This window comes from Balaenoptera musculus, chromosome 16, assembly GCF_009873245.2.
Source record: "Balaenoptera musculus isolate JJ_BM4_2016_0621 chromosome 16, mBalMus1.pri.v3, whole genome shotgun sequence".
NCBI classification, from domain to species: Eukaryota; Metazoa; Chordata; class Mammalia; order Artiodactyla; family Balaenopteridae; genus Balaenoptera; species Balaenoptera musculus.
In genome coordinates, this window is record NC_045800.1 from 62,865,028 (window position 1) to 62,888,023 (window position 22,996).

The following is a 22,996-nucleotide window of genomic DNA, read 5'->3' on the forward strand; positions in this document are numbered from 1 at the left end:
CCAGGGAAGGGCATTAGCACACGGAGCTCAGGAACTCTAAGAACCTTCAGTGATCTCTGACCTGTGCAGGAAAACACAAACAGGGTCTCCAAGACCCAGTGGAAGGTGGCTTATCCACTGTCACAAAGCAGGCCTGGGGTAGAACCACATCTCCGGTCCCCGGCCCAGCCTAGGCCTGACTGCCCCCGACATCTGGTGGGCAGGATGACTGGCTTGGGGTAAAGCGATGGTGCTGCCCTTAGCTCCTTCTCTGGATTCAGTCAGGGGCCACTGCCCCCTCCATGCCCACTTCCTGCCCCCTCTCATCCAAGGGCAGCAAGGGAACTGACTAGGATGGGGGTTCCTCAGAAGAAAGGCCCTTTGACCACAGAGGGGGCTACTCTGGAACCTGTATCCCTGCTCTACACGCTGGGTTTACTGGTCAAGCAACTTTTCCTTTAGAACCAGTAGGGGGAGCTCCAGGGCCTGTGACATTTGGGGGACTTCGGGAAGGAATCCTGAGAGGTCATGCAGGCCATGTGGCCAGGCAGGCAATGTTTAAACCCTCCTAGCTGGAAATGTGGTCCTATGAAAGCTCACCAAGAAAGGAAACCCAAAACCCATCTTCTATTACCCTAAACGTGATAAACTGCTTAAATAGCCAACAAGAATAGAAACTACATGCTGAACAGATTATATACCAGGCACTGTACTATACACTTCATTTGCTTTTGTAGGTATTATGTGGTCATTATTCAGATTTAACAGAGACTCAGAGAAGTTAAGTAACTTGCCCCGAGTCACACATCTGGTAAGTGTATAGCCAGGACTCAAACTCAGGTCCTTTTGACATAAAAACTTGCTCTGTCTTGATCTGGGGCCCTAATATCAGCCCAGGTGCTAACTTGCTGGGTCACTTCGAATAAGTTCTCTCCCCGTTTTGGAGTCTCAACTTCCTCTTCTGTGAGATGAAGGGACTCACTGGAATGACCTCTACGGACTCTAGGCCTTGTAAATTCTCTGGTTTGGGATTTGAGGAGTGACTGTCCTTGGGTTAGATCTCCCTTGGTCTGTCTGGGGTGATGTGAACGATGCAAGGCATTCCCCATGTTACAACAAGCCTAGTGCCTGCTCCTGCCCTCCAGAGACACAGCTGCTGAGCCTTCGCGGAGAAGGAAGGGCTGGTTGTCCTACGAGTCCTCAGGGGCAGCCAGGGAGAGGATGGAGGGGCTTTGGGGATGGGTCGTGGGTGCAGCAAGGGAGGAGAGAGTCTGGAGATGGGGGAGCTGGGCCCCTTGGACCACAGGAGAGACAGCCTCCCAGCCTCCAAGATGACGGGGCTCACAGTCCAGGCTTGGGGACCACCCAGTGTGAGAGCTCTCAGCTAGGGACTGGAATGACCACTACGCAGATAGGACCAGAGGGTGAGGCCTGGCAGGAAGTCCTTTGACCTCTGGGGCCGGGGATGCCAGTGGTTCTGATTTGCCATTACCAGGCTTCTGTGGGCTGCTGGCTTTGTCCAGCGTGGCACCTGCCCTTCCTGTCCCACACCTGTGGCTGCAACCCTGCTCCTGCCACGGATGCCCCTGTCCAGCCCACCCTGGACTCCATGGCTGGGGAAAGGGGATGGCAGTGGGCACAGCTGGCTGAGCAGGCACCTGGCCAGGCTTCCAGCTGTCACTCTGGCACCTACAGCTCTCAGCAGCTTGTTCCCAGGGGAGTCCCACATCTCCCCACCCGCTACCCGCCTAGTAGTGGCTGGTGACCCACACTGCTCCTTGCGATGCCACACAGGAGAATCTCCTTTAGGAAATGCCCAGTGGCCAAGGGCACAGCGTCAGCCCTGAGAGGGACTTGTGCATCAGGTGGGGGAGCCATCAAGACCTAAGGGAGTTCTAGGGCCCCTCCTGTTCCACTGCTTCAAGGCCTGATCGCTGGAAGATTAATGGCAATTTAACTGCATTCACCATCCCAGCTTGAGCCTAGGCCTCTTCACAGGCCTGGCCACCCAGATTCATGCCTGTGCCCAGCTCTGCTCTCTTCCCCACTGGCCCAAAGCCATTTTTATGGTAGATGGAAAATATCCCACAGGGACAAGCTCATAGTGAGAAAGATAGCAAGCATCTGTGCATTTCTGGGCCCAGGTGTGTGCAAATGGAGAGTGGCGGGAAGAGCACCATCCCAAGTGGGTGTGCAAGGCACTGCGGAAGGGTACCGGTGGGTCCAAAAAGTGGATTCTGGTCTTGCAAGTCCCCTTGATCCCAGAAGTCAGTTTTACAAATAGCAGCACACACGTCCTCCCAGGCAACTAACACTTAAGCAGGGGAGAAGGAAAGAATTGTGGGTTCATCACCCACAATTCTTCTCACTGAATTGCTCCTGTGAGCTCCCCAGGGGCCGCTGGACCAGGTACAAAGAAAAAGTTTGCATTTCCTGGTTTGGGGGGCCTCTCTGGATCTTGTCCAATCCTGGGGGAATGCCATCTTTCAAACTGGACCCTGGACCCAATCCAGTGTGTCTTCCCCTGGGATCTGGGCTCTGTGACCTGCCAAGTGGAGCCCCCAGCGCTACTGGCAGCCCCCTTGCAGTGACATGGGGCCAGGTGGTGGATGCTGTGTGTCAGGCTAATGGGTCCTGGAGGGTCAAGAGGGACTCCTGTGATTTGTTTCACTGTTGACCTGAGCTTTGTAAACAGAAATCTAAGGGACAGCAGGCCGGCTCTCGCCCTGCTGCCGGCTGAAGGCTCCAGGAGCAGGGAAGAGGGGCGTGCAGGGGAGGAACCCTACTGAGGGTGTGGCCTGCCTGGCCCCCAGGCCCTTGATAACAGCTGGCAACAGAGTCCAAGCAGCAGTGATGTTCTGGAGACTCCTGATCATGGGGGTAGTGGACTAGGGGGTCAGACAACCTGGGTTTGGGTTCCTGCTGCCCACTAGTTACCAGCTTGTGAGTCTCAACAGTGTCAGCTATGAAATGGGATAGTTATTGCTCTCCCACCTCCCTCTCCTGACTAACTCATCCTGGAATTCCCAGGACTCAGCACGGTGCTTGGTGCAGACAGGTGCTCCCTTCTGTGTAAGAATCAACACTCTAGAGCAGTGGCTACGATGCTTGGACCCTCTGGCTCCTGCATGTTGGGTGGTGTCAGGACACAGCTGGGTTGACACCTCTGTCCTGTGTCCCAGAGAGTGAGAGGACACCCTGCACTAGGAATGCTCCATGGGGTTACCAGTGCAGGCACTGGAGTCCAGAGGCTGAGTGATTGTGGGCAAGTCACTGAATTGCTCCTGTGCCTCGGTTTCCTCATCTGTAAAATGGGTACCTTAATTTTTATGACATAGGGCTGTTGTGAGGTTTAATGGAGACAATCCATTTGAGTGCTCTGCACAGCACCAGGGACATAGCACGAACCCTCAGTAACATCAGCTGTTGTTGATCACCAGCATCACCATTATAAGCCTTGACTGGCCCGGAACGAGGTTGACGTTCTGTGCTCTCTTTGAGGGTGGGAGGAGGCTGACCTCTGGTTGTCTGGGCCCCCGGTGCCGGGACTCACCGTGGCATTGACGGTGAGCTGGTAGGCCTGCGTGATCTCGTAGTCCAGCTCCTGGATCACTGTGACAATGCCACGTGCGCTGTCGATGGCAAAGAACTGGGAGGGGGGCTGAAAGGAGTAGAGGACGCTGCCGCCTGCACCTAGGTCGGGGTCCGTGGCGTTCACGATGAAGATGGGCGTCCCCACTGGCGTGTTCTGGGGGTGAAAAAAAGCAAATAAAAGGGTGAGCTGGAGCTGGAGCAGCTGCCTCCATCAGTGACTATTCCCCCAAAGCCCATTAACCATGTCCCTCCAGCCAACCAGACCTGCGGCTTTATCATTTTTATTTTAAGACGGTTCAGAGGAATTTAAAATGCACTATCTATTTTTTTTTTTAATTTTTTTGATGGCCTCCTGGTGGCTGTAACAGCACCAGTTCCAAAGATGATCTGCTCGTCCTGGAGTTCTGGATGAGGGTCTTTTGGTCCCCAAACTCCTGTTTCTTGGCGGTTTTGCTTTCACTGTTAGGTGCCCCTTGGCTGCCCAAGCCTCAGGCACGGGATGCTCTGGAGGGCAGCCAGGAGTCTGCGTATTGGAGGTTTCAAGGGCAGGGAGCTGGGAGATAAGTGATATGGGGATGTGGCAGAGAGTCTGGGGACTTTGCCTGGCCCTCAGAGATTACCTAGTTCGCCCAGGGGTGGGGCATCCACCTGCCATGCCTGGGCCATGGCAGCCTGTAACCAGAGAGGCCCACGAAGCCTGCTCAAACATCACTACCTCCTGGGAGTCTTCCATGATTCCCTCTGCTATACACTGTGTATAGACAGACCTCTGCCCCTTTCTGACTTGGGGTTTCTGGTTAAATGTAACTTCTTCATGGAGGCCTTCCAGACCCTTAAGCCGGGTCAGCCCCTACCATGCCCTCAACCCCTGCCACTATTTATATTCAGGGTCCCACAGCACCCTGGAATGGTTCATCACCCACAATTCTTCTGTAATTCCCCGGTCAGTGCCTGTCTCCATCATAGCACATGTGCTCCATGGAAGCCTTAGGGCTATATCTGCCTTGCCCAGCACGGTGCCTGGCACATGGCTGGTGTCCAATAAATACCCTTTATGAAGACGTGAACGAATCTCTATGACAGCATTTAGCACATTGTATTCTAAGTATCTGAGTATTTGCATCCTCTGCCCAACTGTCAGCTCTCATCACCGCCACGCCCACCACAATGCCCGGCATGTAAGCCATGCCTGCAAAACTCTGCGTGAGTAAATTTATTCCGAACTTAGTGAGCTCTGGACACATCTGAAGACAGGCAACTTAACGAGGCTCTGACCAGAGACAAAAAGGAAGAAACAATCCTTGCTCCCGCTGACTGACTGACTGTTATGTGCCATGTCTGTGCAGTAGACTGCACCTGTCAGCTCTGTAACAAGCAGCTTTCTAGGTGGTTGCTATTATCCCATTTTCGAAAAGGAAGTTGAGGCTCAGAGAGGTTAGGTAACTCACCCAAGTCACACAGCTAGGCAGTGGCAAAGAAGGCCTTGAATTCAGGTGTAGTTAATTCTAAGCCTATGCTCTTAAGCTCTATTCTAAACACTTCTCTAAACCCTGATGGCAGGCAGTTCTTTCCCTAACTCTTCTGCACGTTGCTGAGGTCACCTGCCAGCATGGGTGGTACCCCCTAGCCAGGAGTGAGGGATTGGACTGAAAGTTCGCTGAGGGCAGAGACAACGTTCCTAGTCCTCTGTGATCTTTTTACACTGGGACAATGACTGGGTCCCTTCTGACACCTGCAGGGCTCCTTCCAAGGAGGGCATTCATATTACTGCCCCCTCTCCGTGCTGCTGGCCATGACCTGGGCCCTGGGTCACTACCTTGAGAAGCTTCTTTCTTTGGGGACCACTCTCGGGTACACTGTCAGCCCTTCCCCAGGACTATCTGCTGGAGGCAAGGGTGTTCTCTGTAAGGCCCCTAGTCAGTCTGGAAAAGGCCTCCAGAGGACAATGTCATGGAGTTGCCATTGTTTATCTCTGAGTGTGCTGCCCCTCCCCCATGAGGCAAGTGTCAGCCTCAACAGACAGGCTCAGATCCTGTCCTTCTCCAACCAGCAGTAAGGACAGGGGCAGATGGGCAAGGCCCCTCTCCTCCATACCATCCATGATGCCCCAGTGCCCCTCGGCATAAGACACGGGCCCTCGTGGTCCTGCGCTTTCTCCCCCTCCACACTTCATTTCCTGGCAGGCATCACATCCTGGCCTTTTGGCTAAGATCACGTGTAGTATCTTTTCTTATCAGTTTACTATTTCCTGGCAGGTAGAGCTATTTGTACTTCTCCAACCCAGCGGGCTCCCTTACACTTCTGAGTTCCTGAACCTGCTTTGCCTTTGCTAGGTCTGCCCTACCCATCTCAGTGGCTTGGAAAACAGATGCTCTCTTTCCCTCCAAAAGAACATCAAGTATACAAGGGGGCAGACTGGACCAGTGCTAGGATTTCAGGGATGGAAAGACCTCTGTTGGAACCCGAGCCTCACTGTGTGTCTTTGGGCTAGTTACTTAATCTCTCTGATCCTTAGTCCCCTCTCTGTGAATCGAAGTTAATAACATCTCATAGGGTTAATGTGAAGAGTACTCGAGCTCATGAGTGTAAACTTCCCAGCACATAATAAGTGCTTAGAAGACGGCAGTTGTGGTTTTATTGTCTGAATGCCTTCTAGAGGATGGCAGACAAGAACACCTTCAAGGGTAGGGCAGGGAGGCATAAAGAAACACGATGACTATTAATGATACTGCACTGGGCATTCCCTGTCTGCAATCCCCAGATCTGCCGAGTACCCTGCTCTGCCATGACACCCCCCGCCCCGCCTCCCCCGCTCGGGGCGGCCTCAGTGGACTGCATTCCCAGGCTCCCTTGCGGGCTGGCTTCTGCCAACGGGAGGGGCTGGTAGGAGCTCAGAGTTTGGGGAGGAGGCAGGAGGAGAAAGAGTTTGGGGCATCACTTCCCCAATCCCTCTAGCTCCAACCCAGCAGCCCCTCCTCCCTGGCCCCCGTTTTCAGTGGGCTCCATCCCCTCCCCTTGCCCCTGCAGCCCTAGGAGTAGAAAGAGCTTCCCAGCGCTGCCAGTCTCTGGTGCCTCAACATCCCTTAATGTCCCCCTAGCCCTGCGCCCCCTCTGGAAGTTGTCTCTTCACCGAAATGCCTTTATCGGAACTATCCGAGATGAACTGTTTCCTGGGGGATCCTGATGGACACAGGTACTCTGCAAGGACCTACCCCGAGCCACCACGTGCAAAACCCCAGAAACTGTACTCCTCGGGCGCCGGGCTCAGCGAAGCCAGCCTCCACCCCAATATGCCACCACGGCGGCACTGGTCTTGAGGAGATCTTTATGAGGTTCTCAGCTAACCTGCTGCTCTCTCTCTCTTCCCCCCTCCCCATCCCTAGGTCCAACATGCACATCACAGGAGTGCCAGCATCAGCACCAAGTTCCAGAACAAAGCACGCCATCGAAGCCTGTAGCTCCTGCCATGAGAGGGATGGACATGTTCTGATTTCAGAGTGACCAGCCCCCTGTGAGGCAGCTAGACAGCACTTCAGAGTACATGCCACGTGGAGCTAGTGCCCAGAGGAGAGGGACGGCTCCTGAGAGAACATCAGCTCTCTAGCCCCCTGCCTCAGGGAGGAGAGGGTATTTCACCCATCCATACCGAATGGTCCAGGGTGAAGGCTCTGATCAGAGGATTTAAGAGCAAGATCCAAGAAGACAGGAAAAGGGGGAAAATAAGGGATGGTCCTGTGTCCGACCTTCTTGGATTATGTTTCACGCCCTGCAGTGAAAACCTATTCAATTTCTGCATAACTTAGAAATGGTTTTAAATAGGCCTGGCAAAGAGCCAGGAGGGGTGGGGTCTGAGGCAGGGGTGGGAGGGGTGCTTGGAGGCCAAGGAAGCTCCTGGGCATGAAGGCCAGGCCTGACCACACACCCCTCAGGGATGGCTTGAATGTAGAAGCTGGAAGGAACCTTGGAGATTAGCCAGCCTAGTCTCCTCATTTTATAGATGGGAAAAGTGAGGGGATGCGTTTCCATGCTCTCCATCTCACAGGTGGTTAATGGCAGAGCTGTGACTGGAAATTGGGTGCCCTGACTCATATATAAGTGCTTTTCTCACCTCACCCGGAGACACCAACCACTGCCTCCCTGCCCACCCGCCTTCCAAGTAGAGATGCTCTCTATACCCACAGCACTGCTCAAAGGGATGGATCTAGGTGCTCATGTTTGTACCAGGTGACTTCAGACCCAGGCCACATGCGATTGGTCCAGGGGTAACCACCTGACTCAAGCAGGCCAATCAGATGGGGCCTTGGAAATTCAATCAGTTTTCTGTGGGGAACTGAGAAAAAGATTCTTGCTACCTGGTTGGGGTAGAGTGGGCACCATGACAGGCCGGAAGTCACCCAGAAGCCACAGTTACAGGGTGGCAGAGGAAGCCCGTCTGCAGTGAGAACAGAGCACGGTGAAGCAGAAAAGCGGAGACAAGGGTCTCTGAGGGCCTCCCTGGCCCCGGCCTTCACAGGCCCTGTCTGGCCCTCCCTTCCTGTCCCTGGCTGTGGGGCTGAGACACAGCCCATGCGGTCCTTCCTGTGGGTACCACTTGCTCACTCTGCCCTGCGTGGGTCTTGGCTCCTTGCCCCACTGGCACCCCCAGAACACATCCAGCCACGGGCAATTCCTCCTCACCCCACAGCTCGGCTGCAGGCTCACCCTGCCCCTCGCCTGCTGGGATTTGGCCCCTTTAATGCCCACAGCTGGGCCACAGAAAGCAAAGCTCATGGCCAGTGCTCCTGACTGTTGAGGGCACAGGAGGTAATATGGGGAGAAGAATGCTGGCTCCCTCTTCTTTTTAAGTGTCCCCAGACACTCCTTTTAACATGCAAATCCGTCCAGGTCATTGAAATGATCAGCGTGCATGTGGGGTGGCAGGGGTGTGGGCAGGTGAGAGCTTGATCGTGGGCTTGACACAATCAGCCAGGACAGGCCTGGAGGAGGATGCCCCAGAGAGCCAGTTTCTGCCTTCCTGGAGACAGGAGACCAGGGAGAAGGCGCCCCTACCCCCTACGGTGTCTGGCCTTGGAGTTCAGGGTCTACAGAACCATAGCCAGGTGGGCCTGGGCCGTGGAGGCAGGGCCAAAAGGCCCATTTTGGCTTGGGGGGGGCAGCCCCATTCTAGGGCAACTCTGGCTCCACCTTTTTGCTGGAAAGGAGCAGCTGGTCTTGGGAGGAAAGGCCCCACGGGGCGTGATTACTCCTGTTCCTAAAACAGGCCTCTTAGCCCACTTCTCTGTCCCAACTCTGCTTCCAGAGCCCCTTCTTCCACTGCATCCCCTGTCCAGCCCCATCCTCTCCCTCACAGCTTCTGGGCCATTTCAAGGGAAATCTCCCCAGATGCACGACCCATGCTGCCTGGGGTCCGGGGAGTGTGTTTAGGCGTCATCCCCTGCAAACCCCTTGCCCCTGCTAGGCTGTCCCTCTCAGCGAGGGGCCCACTCCACGCAGGTCGCAGACAGGGTGGGCCCCTGCCTCTTCCAGCTCCCATTTAAGCTCCACATCACTTCTGATGGACCTGCTGTAAATGGGCCACCCTGCGCATTTCAGAGACAAATAAATCTTTTTGCTGCTCTTGGGGTGACAAGGGAATAGACTCTGGCAAAGTTCTACCGTGCAAGAGATCTTGTTCGTTAATAATAATGATAAATAGCTCACTTCTCACACGCAGTGTGAGTCACATTACACTCCGGGCTTCTACAGAGGTGGCTCAGGGTGCTCACTAGAACAGGTGGGGGGCGCACGGGCAGCGAAGGAGGAAGAGGGCCAGACAGAGAGGCAGAGCGCAGGACAGGGGAAACAGAGATGGAGAGAGTGTAAAGCAAGGGGAAAGGAGCCGAGGCGAAAGGTGGCGGGAAGACCACAGGGGGACAAAGAAAAATAGGATGGGGTGACGAAAGGGGCTGAACTGGGGGCCCAAGGGAAATGGGCATGGGAGGGAGAGAGTTTGTGAGAGAAGAAAGAGGGAAGAAAGTTGGGGAGAAAGGAGAGGAAAACTCAGAGCAAAAGACACATTACGGAGGAAAAGTTGTGAACAAAGGAAAAGAAGTATAAAAATTCAAAGCAGCAAGAGAAAGGAAGATGGGAAAAAGAAAAAAGCACGCCATACTCTCTCATCTTCGCAGTGCACCCTCCTTCCCCACCCGTTAGATTTATTCTCAACCCTGGACCAAACCTCGGAACAAGCCCGACCGTTTCCACCATAGGTGCCACCTCTAAAGGCATTATTAATATTTATGGAATGCTTGCTAGATGCTGCCACAGTCTTTAATATCTTATTATAAAGCCTGTTATAAAATGCATTAGTAATAAATTCCTGACAGATGGAGTTTCGACAAGGTGCGGGCGCCTCGGTGGCTCTACGCTGGGAACAGACCCTCCTGGGCCAAGCTTGTGGCTCAGAGGCTGGGCTGCTGGTCCCTGAGTCAGGGCGGGGCAGGGATTCAACTCTTCATCCATCAGCATTTTTACAAATTGTATCTCATTACCTCCTTTTCCCTGATGGGGGAAATGGAAGCTCAGAGAAATGAAGCAACTTGTCCAAAGTCACACAGCTTGTAAGTGGTGGGAGCAGGATTCAAAATCAGGTCACCTCTGTGTCTCCAGACCTTGGGGACCCTGGAGATGAGGGTGGAAAGTGAGCTCAGGGCCCCTGCTCAAGCGGAACTGGTTCATTTCCTCTGTGGAAGGGCTGGGGATGACAAGGGACCCAAAGATGGGAGATCCAGGTTGGTGGGATTAGAGAAGAGAGGGTTGGTGGGGAGCTTTAGCCCAAAGAGAATTTCAGAAGAAAGAAGGTATCTCAAAATTTGCACACTTTCACTGGGGATAAGGAAATGGGCTCCCACTGTGACAAGAAGAATTAAAGTCGTAAGTAGAGACCTTTCTGATGGGGGTGGGCAGGGTGGGGTGGTACCAGGGCAAAGTGGAGGCACCTGTGCCTTGGTTTCCCCTGAATGCCAAAGAGGTGCTTTTTCACTTGTGACTCTGGAGCCAGGGGCCTCCTGGGGTGCTTGGGGAGGGTATGAAGTTTGGGAGGCTTTGTGGCAGTCCAGCTTATGGGGGAGGGGAAATGGGGTCTATGAGAGATGTGGGCTGTATTTCTTTCTCAAACAGGCAAGAAGGCATGTGTGGGCACCAGCTGAGAGCAGGGTCCAAGGAGAGAAATGGTGCAGGGAAGAGAACCAGGAGAGGCAGGTGCCCACCAGGCCTCCGTGGATGTCTCAGGTGGCCCCATTCTGGTCGGGAGAGGGCACACGGTGTATGCACACACCCACACATGTACACCGTGCTCCAGCACCTCTCTCTGCAGAGGAGTCTAGAAGAGATCATTTTACAACATCTCTTCTGTCGACCAGTGTCTGTTCTCTCTTGGGTGATGTGCACTGGACTCTAAAAGGTGTTGGGTCTGCTCTGAGTGCCAGGCAGACTGTCAGGTGGAGGTGCCAGCTCTGTGGGCAGGAGGAGCCCCAAAGGGCTGGGCCCCAAGTCCCACACACCCTCACATGGCTCGAGCACTTTCCCTGGGCTGGGCTGGCCTTCTCAGCTGTTCCACATCTCCATGGAACCAGTTCAGTGCTCTCCCGTCTCTGAGGCCCTGCTCCTTCTCAGCCTCTGGCTGTGTACCACCTGTTCTGAATCCCAGGAAGACTTCCATCAAAGTGCTTACCTAACGCCCATCTTGACTTCCCAAGTTCTGCCAGTCTCTTCACGTGCTGGAGTGATCTTGGACGTGCCCTTCTCTCTTGACTCCCACTCCTCATCAATCACCAGGGCCTGTCAGTTCTTCCTTCAACATTCCTCAAATCCTTCCCCTTCTCTTTGTGATTTACCTTGGCCACCTCTGAAGTCCTAGCACTGTCACTTGCACATAGAAGGCATTCAATAAATGTTTTAACAGAATCGGGACTTCCTGTTAAACATGGCAGATTGAACACATCCATTGATTTCTGTTTTTGTCCCAACCCCCTCACCAAAATGACAATATGGAAATTAAAAATGCATAAATTCATAAGGGCAAAAAGAATAGGAGAGGAGGTGACAACAGATGAGAGGTGCCAACAGAATCCTGGAAACAGATGGAACTGGAAACTGCCTTAGGAGAGAAGGGAAAGCTGAAACTTAGGCCAGCATCTCAGAATCTTGGAAAAGCTCAGGAACTGGAGACTCAAGGTGATGCTCAAAACAGGAAGACTGGCTGCAAATCTTTAAGAAGAGTAGTAAGACTCCCAGATGCCTTCCCCAACCCTTGCAGAAGATAAGAGGTTTGCTTTCTGGAGGGCCTGAGTTAGTTAGGCTCTGGTCTCAGACTGGGAGCTGGACGAGGCAGCTGAAAACAGGGAGGTTAAATGAAAAGCTGCATCTCCCCTCCACTCCCATCTCCAATCAGGCCTCTTTAGCCATTTAGCCTCTTGAAGACTGACAGCCAGGCAGGAGATAGGGAAAGTTGACCCAAGAGAAAACACAAATATTAACATGTTGGAATTCCCACAAAAAAAATCCAGGTCCTCACCTAATCATCCATAGTGAAGCCCACTGGTTAATAAGCAGCACCCCTCCCTACCCTGTCCTAATACACACAGCAAGCTTCCAGGCAGGTAAATGTGAACTCACTCTTAAATATGAACAGACAACTAAAGGTCAAGTAAACATTTGAGAAGAGTCTCTAATGTGAAAGACAGAGAAGAAAACAGTAAAAAGAAGTAACAACAATAAGTATCTTTAGCAAGCTTAGACAGACAACACAAGACAGCATCTTTGAAATAATCTTTCAAGAGGAAGAAAGAGCTAGTAGAAAGTAAAAAGTCAACAGAAGAGTTGGAAGATAAAGAAATTTCTCTAAAAGTAGGACAAAACTCAAAGGGATGGAAAATGGGGGAGAAGAAAATTAGTGTAGTTCAGAAGATTCAACACCTAATTAATAGGGGTTCCAGAGAGAGGAAACAGAGCAAAAGAAGGGGAGGAAATTATCCAAGAAGTAACATAAGAAAACTCCCAGATCTGAAGGACATGCTTCCAAATGGAAGGAGACCACACTATGTGTTCAGAAGACAGCTCCACACTGAAGCATAAAATGATGAAGTTTCAAAACACTGAGTATTAAAAAAAATCCTAGAAACTTTCAGAGAGAAAACAAAAGGCCACACTCAAAGGATCAAGAATCAAAATGGCATCAAAGTTCTTAACAGCCAGAACACAAAGGAAAAATGACTTCACATAATGAAGACTATTTTCATTCTAGTGTTCTATACCCAGCCAAACTATCAACAAATATGACTGTAGAATAAACACATTTTTCAAAGTAAAAAAAAAAAATCCCACGAATTCTTTTTCAGGAAATTACTGAAGGGTGTACTCCACCAAAATGAGGGCATAAACCAAGATAGAGGATAATAGAGAACCCATGTACCGGGACCTAATATATTAGATATTCTTAGGGTGAATGCCCTCTCCTCCCCCAGGCCTAACCTACATCAGGTCTCTTTAGCCATTCAGCCTCCAGAATAGCAAGCAAGCCAGAGCACAGTCAGTCCAGATTGAAGCAGGAGGATGAATGCTCCAGGGAGAATGTTGCCAAGAAAAATACAAACTGAATTAAAAAATCAATATTCTTTTAATACATTGAGAAGAGGTATTTAATTATGTCAGAATATTTAGGGATGAAAAAAATGATAGGTTCATAGAACACTAAGCAAGCAAACAAAAAAGAGGTAATTATTAATTCTAGAGAAAACAAAAGAGGAAATATAATTACAGAGGAAATATAATGACAGTACTGTACACTATGTGGCTCTGCTGTGAATAATATTTATGTAATTATAATGCTGTATACACTAAATGCTGTTTGAGCTAAAAGGAGGGATATAATTATGTTGGGAGGATGGGTGGAGCATATTAAGAGTGGTGTGTGTGTAGCAAAGATGAGGTAGAGGGTGGTGCAAAAGTGCAATTCTCATCCTTCACAGCTGAAAGTCGATAGATAATGTCTAAAACTGAAAAATTTATAAGCATGCAATTTGGAAATAAGAAGGTAACTATCAGAAATTGAACAAGGTTATCTCAGGATGGGAATCAGGAATGGGAAAGGATGAGGCAGGGCACTGCTATTTTTATTATAAGCCTAGCTTTACCATTTGACTGTTAAGCTCATGCATATATGGCTGATAAAATTAATATAAAAATTGAAAAAAATCTCCCTATGGCTGAACCACTGCAGTGGCCTCCCCTCTTTCAGCCCTGCTCCTGTAACTAATCCTGGAAAGTCACTGCCCTAAAGCACTGACCACCCCCACTCCCACCATCTCATTTTCCTCCTCAAACGCTATCACCAGCTCCTCTTTTCTGTCCAAGGCAAGCTCCTCCTGGGCCTTGAACGTCACCCCAGTCTGATCAAAGCTTCCCTTTCCAAACTCATCTTTCATTTTTGCCCCATTGAGACCCTCTGCTTTAGTCAGACTGGTCTACACAGCAGCCCCCAGAGCGCTGGTCTACCTTTGCTCGAGGAACCTGTGCCCTCTCCACAGGTATTCCTGCTGATAGCTGCCCTAGAGAGCAGATGTCACCACCCAGCACAGGGAACCAATGCTCCCTCCCTTCCCGGAAGAGGCCTGGCTGCCTGGGCTTTCTAGGCACACGTGCCCAGGCTCAGGCTGAGACACCCTCTCCTGCCCACACTCCCAGGCTCTGCTTTACACAGGTGCTGGGCGTGCAGGACTAGGAGAAGCCTCATCAGAGGGACATCTGGGACCTCCCTTCCTTCTTCTCAGAAGTTTGGTTTTCAAAGCCAGGTAGGATACCCAAGTGTGAAATGGCCCCAGCTACCTTCTAATTCAGAGATTAAGGAGATCCAGGTAATTTTTCTCAACCCCCCGACACACACAGCAGCTTCCCTACCCCAGCCCAGCGACCTTCCTGCAGAATGAGTAACAGAAGAGTTTCGAGATCCAACCCCGCCCCACGTGCCACTTCCCTTTAGCTCCCACACTCCAGCGCTGTCCCTGCACCTGCCCCCCTGCAGCCAACCTCTACCCCTCTCACCTGTGACCTGCAGGAGCTGAGGGAGGGACGTGCTGCAGCACCAGGCATGGTGCCCCCTGGATGGTGCACAGCTGGCAGAGCAGCCCAGCGGCTGGCTGAAGAAGGGGACAGGAAGGGCCGCGCTGGCGAGGCGGCCCCCAGGCCCACGCCAGCTCCAGTCCCCATGGCATGCTGCTTTCAATGGCGGCGGTACCGCCCCCTTCCTCAGGGCTGGGCTCCTACCTCCCTCTCTATGGCATGGGAGGAGTAACGGCAGTGGAGGCCCGAATCCAGACCTCGGCTGTTCACTTTTACCCTCCCACCCTTCCCCAAACTGAGAAGGTAGTCGGAGGGACTCCTGGGAGCCTCCCCTGCTCCCTCCCCCACAAGGGACTTGGAAACCAGCTTCTGGAGGCAGGAAAGGATCCATTCAGTGACGATTACCCCCCATGCACATTGGCCTGATTGGGAAAAAAAAAAAAGAACAACTGTCCTCAAACTCTGGGTCACATTCTGGCTTTCCAACAACAATCTGTGTGACTTCCTTCTCTGTTGCTACAGGACATCAATGCAAACATTTGATGCCTCAGTCTTCCCATCTAGGAAATGGGTACAGCAGTCCCTGCACTGCCTTCCACACAGAGCTGCGAGGGAGATAAAATAAGTCATTTTGAAAACTCAAAGCCCAAAACAAAATCTTTACAACCTTCTGCAGAAGCAGAAAATTCTAAGATAAAAAAGTAGGGAAAGCTATGATGTAACCTATAGAAGAGTCCTCTCTAAAAAGCTACCCTGGAGTCCAGAACCAGAACCTGGGTTGTCCCTGAGCCTAGGGGGCTGAGTCTAGGACAGAAACAGGGTTTGGCGGAGGCATGACGTGGCTGGTCTTGAGACTTAGTAGATTCTGGAAAGTGGCAACTGATAGATGCATGGAGTTCCCTAGGATATTTTTTAAAAAAAGAAAAGGCCTTCCAGGGGTCTAGGGTAATAACTCACACCCACTGAGGACTTCCTGTGTGTCAGGCCCTGTTTTCAGCACTTTCCATGCATTATCTATCTTGTATAATCCTCTTGGCAGCTTGTGAAGCAGACAGAATTACTATCCCCATTCTCTGGATGTCCAAGGCCATGTGTACTAAGCAGGAACCCTGGGATTTGCACTCAGGCAGGCTGCACCAGGGCCCAAGCTCTTAACCACCGCGCTATGCTGTGCTCAGTGCTCAGTGAGCAAAGTGTACCAGGTCCAGAAATCAGGGGGATGGCCAAGATGACCTTGAGAAATTGGGATCCTCTCATTCTGGCTAAGTGCCAGGGCCTACTAATGATGTTTAAAGGGGTTGCTACAGAATGACTTAGGCCATCTAGAGGTTCCAGGCTCAGGACTTTACAGGAGCCAGGCATCACCAGGAAGGTGCTGGAAGGGGAGGCATCAGTTATCAGGAGCTGTCACGTTCTTTCATTCATCGATCCCAAACACGTTTATGGAGCAACACAGTACAAGACTGCGTTGCCCACACTCACACTCTTTATCTTTCCAACAAAAAAACGGTTACGAGCAATTACAAGTGGTTATTTGTGGGGAAGAAAAGAGACACAATAAAGGGAGGCTTTGAGGAAGCAAGAGAGAAAGGAAACGTTCTATATGAGTCCCAGCTCCACATTTTATTTGCTGTGTGACTTTAGGGAAGTTAGGCAACCTCTCTGAGCCTCAGTTTCCTTATAGTTATAGATGGGCATAATAAGAAAACCTGTCCCATGGGACTCTTATAAGGCTTATGGGAGAGAACACACAATAAGTGCTTAGTGCATAACACATACTCAACAAACCTTAGGCTCTATCATAATGTTATTATCTCGTGGGGCAGGTGTAAGGGTCTATAAACTGTAAAGTGCTTTGTAAACGTTACCTCTGGTGGGAAGGCCTGGAAGGGGAGGGGATGCCTCTGAAGGCTGAGGTCCTTGCTCTGCTCTCAGCAGAGATAAAAGTCCCGGATGAGAGGCAGGGTTGGGGGGCTCTTCCTGTGGCACGCACCCCCATCTCTGTCCTAATGGAGCCCACTCTGGGTGTGCGGGGCCTCCAATGCTGCCCTGAGCTCTCTGTGCACAGCTCCATGGCTCACAAATGAGGCTCCATCTCCATCTCCCAGCCCCAAATTCATTCCCCCGCGTGATGATGAATCATGGTAAACAAAATGAATATGCAGATCTCCTTAGGGCGGGCCTTACATCTATGGAAGCTGAGGCTAATACATGGATTCTGAATAAGAAGACAGCTCAAGCAATGCAACTTCTCCTGCTCATCTCTCCCCGCCCCCTGCACCTTGGGCTCCACCCATCGGTGTGCCCCTTTGTCCCCAGCTGGGTGTGCATTCTGAAGGGCCAGGTGAAGAAGGCAGCAAAGGCCGGGGCAGGCAGGAGTAGTGGTCTAGTCCTGGTGTGGGTTTTGCCTCTCCGATCCCCGATCCCCCCGTGGCTACTGCTGCCGGCCCTTCAGCAGTAGGTGGTGTGATGTGATAAGTGGAACCTGTCACTTGGTGCCTGGGGGCTTAAAGGCAGACAGGCTGGGGGAGGCTGCAAGCCAGGCTGCAGGGGAGCTGAGGGATGGTGAAGGCTGGAGAGAGGGGGCTTGGTGGGACCAGGACCCAGACAGGGAGAGCACAGCTGCAGGAACTCACTGGGGCCGCGGGATCTTGGGAAATGGTTTAATCTTCAATAAGTGGAGAGAGACTGGGAATATCATGGCGACAAAGGACTTTAGAAATCACCCCGTCCAGTGGTTCGCTCCCTTGGCTGTGTATTAGAAAACCTGGGGAGCTTTTAAACAATATCAACGCCAGGGCTCACCCCGGCCTCTGTGCTTTTAAGTTCCCAGAGGAATTCTCATGTACAGCCTGGGGGGAGAAGCACCGCCTTACCCAGTCGCCCTATTCTATAGACGAGAAAGCTGAGACCCAAAGAGTGGAGGGGACCTGACTGAGGTCACATAGGTAGTCAGCGGTGGCAGACACCCACCTCAGTGCTTACTCCCTGACCTCCCCCTCCCTTGTCCTGGCAAGGATGGGAGGTGACTCCCTGAACATCCATCATTCTTATCCTTCAGGTACAAGGAGCACTGGGCTGGGGGACAGAAGACCTGGAATCAATGTGGTCTCCGTGGGACCCTGGACAAGTTACAAGCCTCTTTGGCCTTCAAGTCCTCATCTGTCAAATGAGGGAGTTGAAGCACATTATCTCCACATTCCCTTCCTGCTCTACAAGGGTATGACCGTAAGTCCTTCCTGAAATCTAATCCAAGGCTCTCTTGCTACAAAGCCAGCCCCTTTGCTTCAGACTGTCTTCAGAAGATATAAAGGTAGCATGTACTGAAGCAAAGATTGATAAAGGCATTTCTCTCTCCCTTTCCTTGTTTTCAGTGTGTTGCTCTCTATTGAGATACATAACACACTCATGTGGACAGAACACAGGTTAAAATGCCCCACCGCTGGTGGTAGGTGTTCGCCCTGTGCTAGGACTGCAGAGCACAGCCCCTGAGAGTGGGCGACAAGCTGAGGAAGGACATTCTGGGAAGAACAAAGGGCACCAGGGGTCAGGAAGCCAGGGGCCTTGCACCTCTGCGGCTCTGTCTCACTAGCTCTCAAATGGTCCCAAAAGGGCGGGAAGATACTAAGACATCAGGGCAACCATCCCAGATGCCTGTCCTGCCCCCTCTTTCACTTCCATGTGACCTTGGGCAAGTACTGAAACTCTTGGAGCCTCAGTTTCCTCATCTAGAAAATGGGTATGAAGTAATGATTATGAAACACTTAGCCCAGTGCCTGGCGCACAGTAATGGTGGTGGCAGCTCCCATCAGTGTGACAAACCTCATTATTACCAGGTAATGGCAGCCTCCCATTCTCCTGCTTTGGTGGGGGTGACCCAGGGAGATCCACTCATCCAAGGAACACACCTGGGGAGGGGGACAGTTCCCTGCTATGTTGTCCTTGAGAACTTTCCCATGACAGGGGTCCTGAGGGCTCTAAAGGCTGGGGGGTGGTGTGGAGCATCTGTTGCTACTGTTCTGGGGAGAGGCCTCCTCTGAAGGTATTGTCGGAGAAACGGGGGGGAAAGTCCAACTCTTTGGTCTACCGTGCATGGTGGACCGAGGGCCATGGACTCTGCCACTGGCCTTGGGGACAGCCAAAATCTTGGCACACAAAGACCACCAGACTGACCCCAAGACAAGTTGGAGACCCAGAATCCCAGATGCATCCTGCTCGAAGGATGCCCAGTGGTGCCCAGTGAAGGTGGCTCTGAGGGCGCACTGGCCTTCCCCTAGGAAGTAGGAGAGACCATGGGTAGGAATTGCAAATGACTTTCATTAAGCGGGGTGCTAATACCATGAATTACAAATGAAACCCAGATGAAGAGTACCCTGGCAGCCTTACCTCCGTTTGATATTAATTGGGTGACACTTTGTTTTAATGGTACATTAATTAATGCAGAATTTCAACGGAAGTCCGCGTGACACTCACATTAATACAAATGAATTCATTACCTTCGGTGTTATTACAAGAAATGACAAATAAATCTGTAACAGTGGGACCCTTCAAATAATAATCACGAATCATTAGGTTTGCCGCTCGTTTGTACTGTAGCTTGCAAATATGTGTGTATGTTTGCTGCCGCGAATGTGCCTTTGCCTTTTGGCGGGGGAGGCAGCCAGGGGGTGGCTGGCTCTGTGGTAGTGGAAGGGGAAGCCTCTTCTAGACTTTGCTGCATCTGCTTTTCCTCCCTTTTTCCCCCACCTCAACCCCCAGAGAATTCCACTTTCTCTCCCCAGAGCCCTCCCCCAGGCTCAGGACCTCCATGTCAGGAGCGTGATTGCGGTGGGCCCCCAAATCCAGTGCGCCCCGTGTGCGCTCTCTGGCCCTGAGGATGGGTTGGTGGGGGAAGGAACAACAGCAAGAGGGCCCTGGAGGGGGAGCTTGGCTTAACGTGGGTTGAAGGGGTACAGCTATGGCCACTATTTGCTCTCCAGAGGTTTCCCTGGTCCGACTGGTATTAATGTTTCAGGGAGAGAGTGCAGGGGTTCATTGACCAGCACTGTGCTAGGAATTTTATCCACTTTCTCCTCTTCAGTGCTTACCATGGTCCTGGAGGCTTTATTCCATTGTAAAGGGCAGGAAATAGGTTTAGAGAGTTTGAGCAAGGAGGGGCCAAGCTCGGGACTCAGTTCTGCCTTACTACAAAGCTCCCAGTACACCAGCTCTTTCCAGGGAAAAGATGGCAGCTGCCATCTGCCTAGGATGGGTTAGCATCCAGAGGGAGGCAAGGTATAGCCTGGATGAACCCGGCAGGTTGGTCCCGACTCTCCACCCCTCTGCTCAGTGCTTCATGTTGTTATCTCCCAGATCTTCCAGGAGTGAGAAAGAGGCCCCCAGCAAGCTGGGTCTACATCTATCACCCTGGTTGTCTCTCACAGCCTCTCAGCTCCCTGAAGTTGAGATGAAGACCATTTTTGCTTCTAAAAGGCAATAAGTGAGGCCCCAGGAAACCACATTGGAAGAAAGTGTCAGACCAGCCTGCGTGAATCAGGCATGTTTTGATCTGCCAATCGCTGGCACTCAGGCCGCCTCTCCTCCCCTCTGCACTCAGGGCAGACAGTGCCAAACGATCACAGAGCTCTTCCCCAGACTTGGCCGCAGGATTCCCAACCCAGTGTTCTAAGCAGAGTCTATCAATGGATTGGAGTTGGCACATGATTTGAAAGCTGTGTGCTATCCCTGTTTTAGAACATCTTTCCCTGGAGAATTTTAAAATACGATCCAGTCTCCTCTGACAGGGATGCCCAAGAGCAGTTCAGCTCAGTGGCCAAGAGGTTGGTTACATGGCCTCCTGGGATCCCTCTAACCCAGGGAGTCTGGAGCTCCGTGAATCAGTTGCTTCTTCCCCACCTATATGAATCAATAGGCCAGTCTTATCTCCATGTACAACAGCTTTCTGACCTTTGGCTAACGTGAAACAACATGGAAGTCAAATCCAATTTTTTCCCCCCTTGAGTCTTTGCTAATGTGGCCAAACTCTGCAGGCCCCTGCTCTATGACCTGCCCTCTGCCCTGGCCCCTGGAGTCCTAGTTCTCAGAGGTTAATGCCACTTGACTATTGGATGCTGTTTCAGAGGCCAGATCCTGGCTGACGAGAAGTGGGCTGTAGCCCATGGCTGGGTGTTTGGGGGGCTCCAGCCCCCTCTCCCGCTCATGTTCTCCCCCATTCACACTGGTACTGAATGAACCAATTAATCACCTAAGATTGTTAACTGTACTAATTACGCTAGCTCTTGAAACTTGCGGAACAATTATTTACTGTCTCTGCCTCACAAGCTATCAATTATGGTGATTGCAGGCAGGCTGTCACTTCCCTCCAGCCAGCGAAGAGGCGGCCTAGCCAGGCTCAGAGCTGGTTTCTCAAGGAGAACTCTCACAGGACTTTGTCTGAGCTTAGGCTACATCCAACAGATGTGGCAAAGGCAGCGGCCTCTTCAGGCCTTGCAATCTAATAAGGGGCAGTTCAACACCGATCTTAAATGAAGTCTTCATTTTATAAAAGTAGTTCCCTTGTTCTCCCTAAACGATGAAATGACAACCACTAAGTACTATCCTGGGGATTGCACTACTTCCTTCTTCCTTGTGTCTCTGTGAGCGAATACATAGTACGCTCCTTTGCCAGACTTGACACACCCCCAGAAATCTACAAGGAGGTTGCACATACTTATTAATTATATTTTCCTCTGGTTCCCTAAGTCAGGGGCTCTATGTTGCCTCTTCCCAGCGCACCTCAATGCCTGTCCCAGATTCTGCTTCCCCTGTTTCCCAGTACTCCCCCTTGGAGAAGAGTTGGTACTTCTGACCAAGATCTTTGCTAAATGAGGGAAGAAATAGAAGGGAGATGTCTTCAGGCTTTGTCCATCCCACCTGGACTTTGAAATATTCCTGTCCTCCGAGGCCACTGGACTTTAGCGCACAAACCCACAGGCCGTCACCACCCCACACACAGACACACTCTCCCCTTCCTGCCCCGTAACACCCCCACCCCCGCCAGGATGGCAGTGTGTGATGTGAGGCTCGTGTGTAGCTGTTGGGTAAACGTGTATTTATTCAGGCAAGCAGCAGGTCCCAGTGGGCTGTGGCTCCCGTCTCCTGGGCTCCCTCCCCCACCCCAGCCCTCCTGCTGCCCACACTGCTCGTCTCCAAGCGTCAGGGCAAAAAGCACTTAGAGCCAACTGCTGAGCCCAAATCTACTGTGGTGCCAAGAAGTACACTCCGTCACCATGCAGTTGACAGGCTGCGGGCAGGCTGGAGCGCATGGCCAGCCTCCGACTGACCCCGCCCCACTGGGCCTCTCTTCTGGCTCCCGTTACTGGCAGGGTTCAAACAGGCCGAGCTGCTCCTTAACCCTGGCTTCAGCAGCCAAGGGACCCCCAACCTCCCTGGAAGCCCCTCTGGGTTCTCAACAAGCCACTGCTCACTTGACACCTCCACATGATGTCACCAAGACACTTTAAGATGCCACGCGTTCAAGAGCAAACTCTCAGTCTCCCCTGGAAACCGCATCCCTGGCTCTGTGACGGCTATACATTCCCTCTGCAACCAGGTGCTAAGCCAGGAACCAGAGTCCTCCTTGCAATTCCTTCTCTCAAACATCAGTCTGCTGCTCTCCCTCCCTGCCTACCGCCAGCTCTCACCTGGACCAGTGCCGTGGCCTCCTAACTGGGCCCCTGCAATGCGGACTCCCCTAGAAACACACATCGGATTGTGTGCCACAACCCTGAACCCTGTGCTCCAATAACTCCCCAGTGGCCTCCTGCCGACCTTAAGATAAATATCAGAGAATCCCTTCCATGGCCCTGGACGGCCTGGCCCTGCCCAGCTCTCCAGCTCTGCTTCCCTCCGCTCACCTCCTTCTGTCCACGCTCCAGCCACTCTGACCCTTTTTCACCTCCTCAAATAAACTAGGTGCCTCCTGCCTCTGAGCCTTAGCCCGTGGTGTCCATCCACCATCTTTTCTCATCTTCACCCCCAGGGAATGTCTACTCAGCCTTCATATCTCAACCAAGTCCCATTCCCTCCAGAACATTCTCTGATCCCCTCACCCCCCAGTCTGGGTCAGTTCTTTGGCTCTATTTGCTCAGAGCCTCCTGGGCTTTTCCTGGGGGCTCCAATCTCACTTGGTAATTATGTGACCCGTCGATTACCATCTGTCGCCCCACTAGATGGTAAGCCCTTTGAGGGTAGGGGTTACATCTGGTTCTGCTCACTGTTGTACCCCCGGGGCCCAGTGTGTGGCTAGTACTGAATAAATATTTGTGGAATGAATGCCATCTTAGGC

At 51.9% G+C, this 22,996-nt stretch overlaps 1 protein-coding gene and 1 pseudogene across 2 annotated transcripts in view; one reads left to right on the forward strand and one right to left on the reverse strand.

Annotated features, from left to right (window-relative positions):
• The window catches only part of CDH23 (cadherin related 23), a 399,895-nt gene that overhangs the window by 275,409 nt on the left and 101,490 nt on the right, over positions 1-22,996 (reverse strand). For both annotated transcript variants that reach the window (XM_036828302.1, XM_036828301.1), the window contains exon 6: positions 3,533-3,727. In XM_036828302.1, coding sequence (XP_036684197.1) covers positions 3,533-3,727 — 195 coding nt within the window. The remainder of the gene's footprint in view (positions 1-3,532; positions 3,728-22,996) is intronic.
• Positions 5,759-5,938, forward strand: LOC118883140 (annotated as a pseudogene).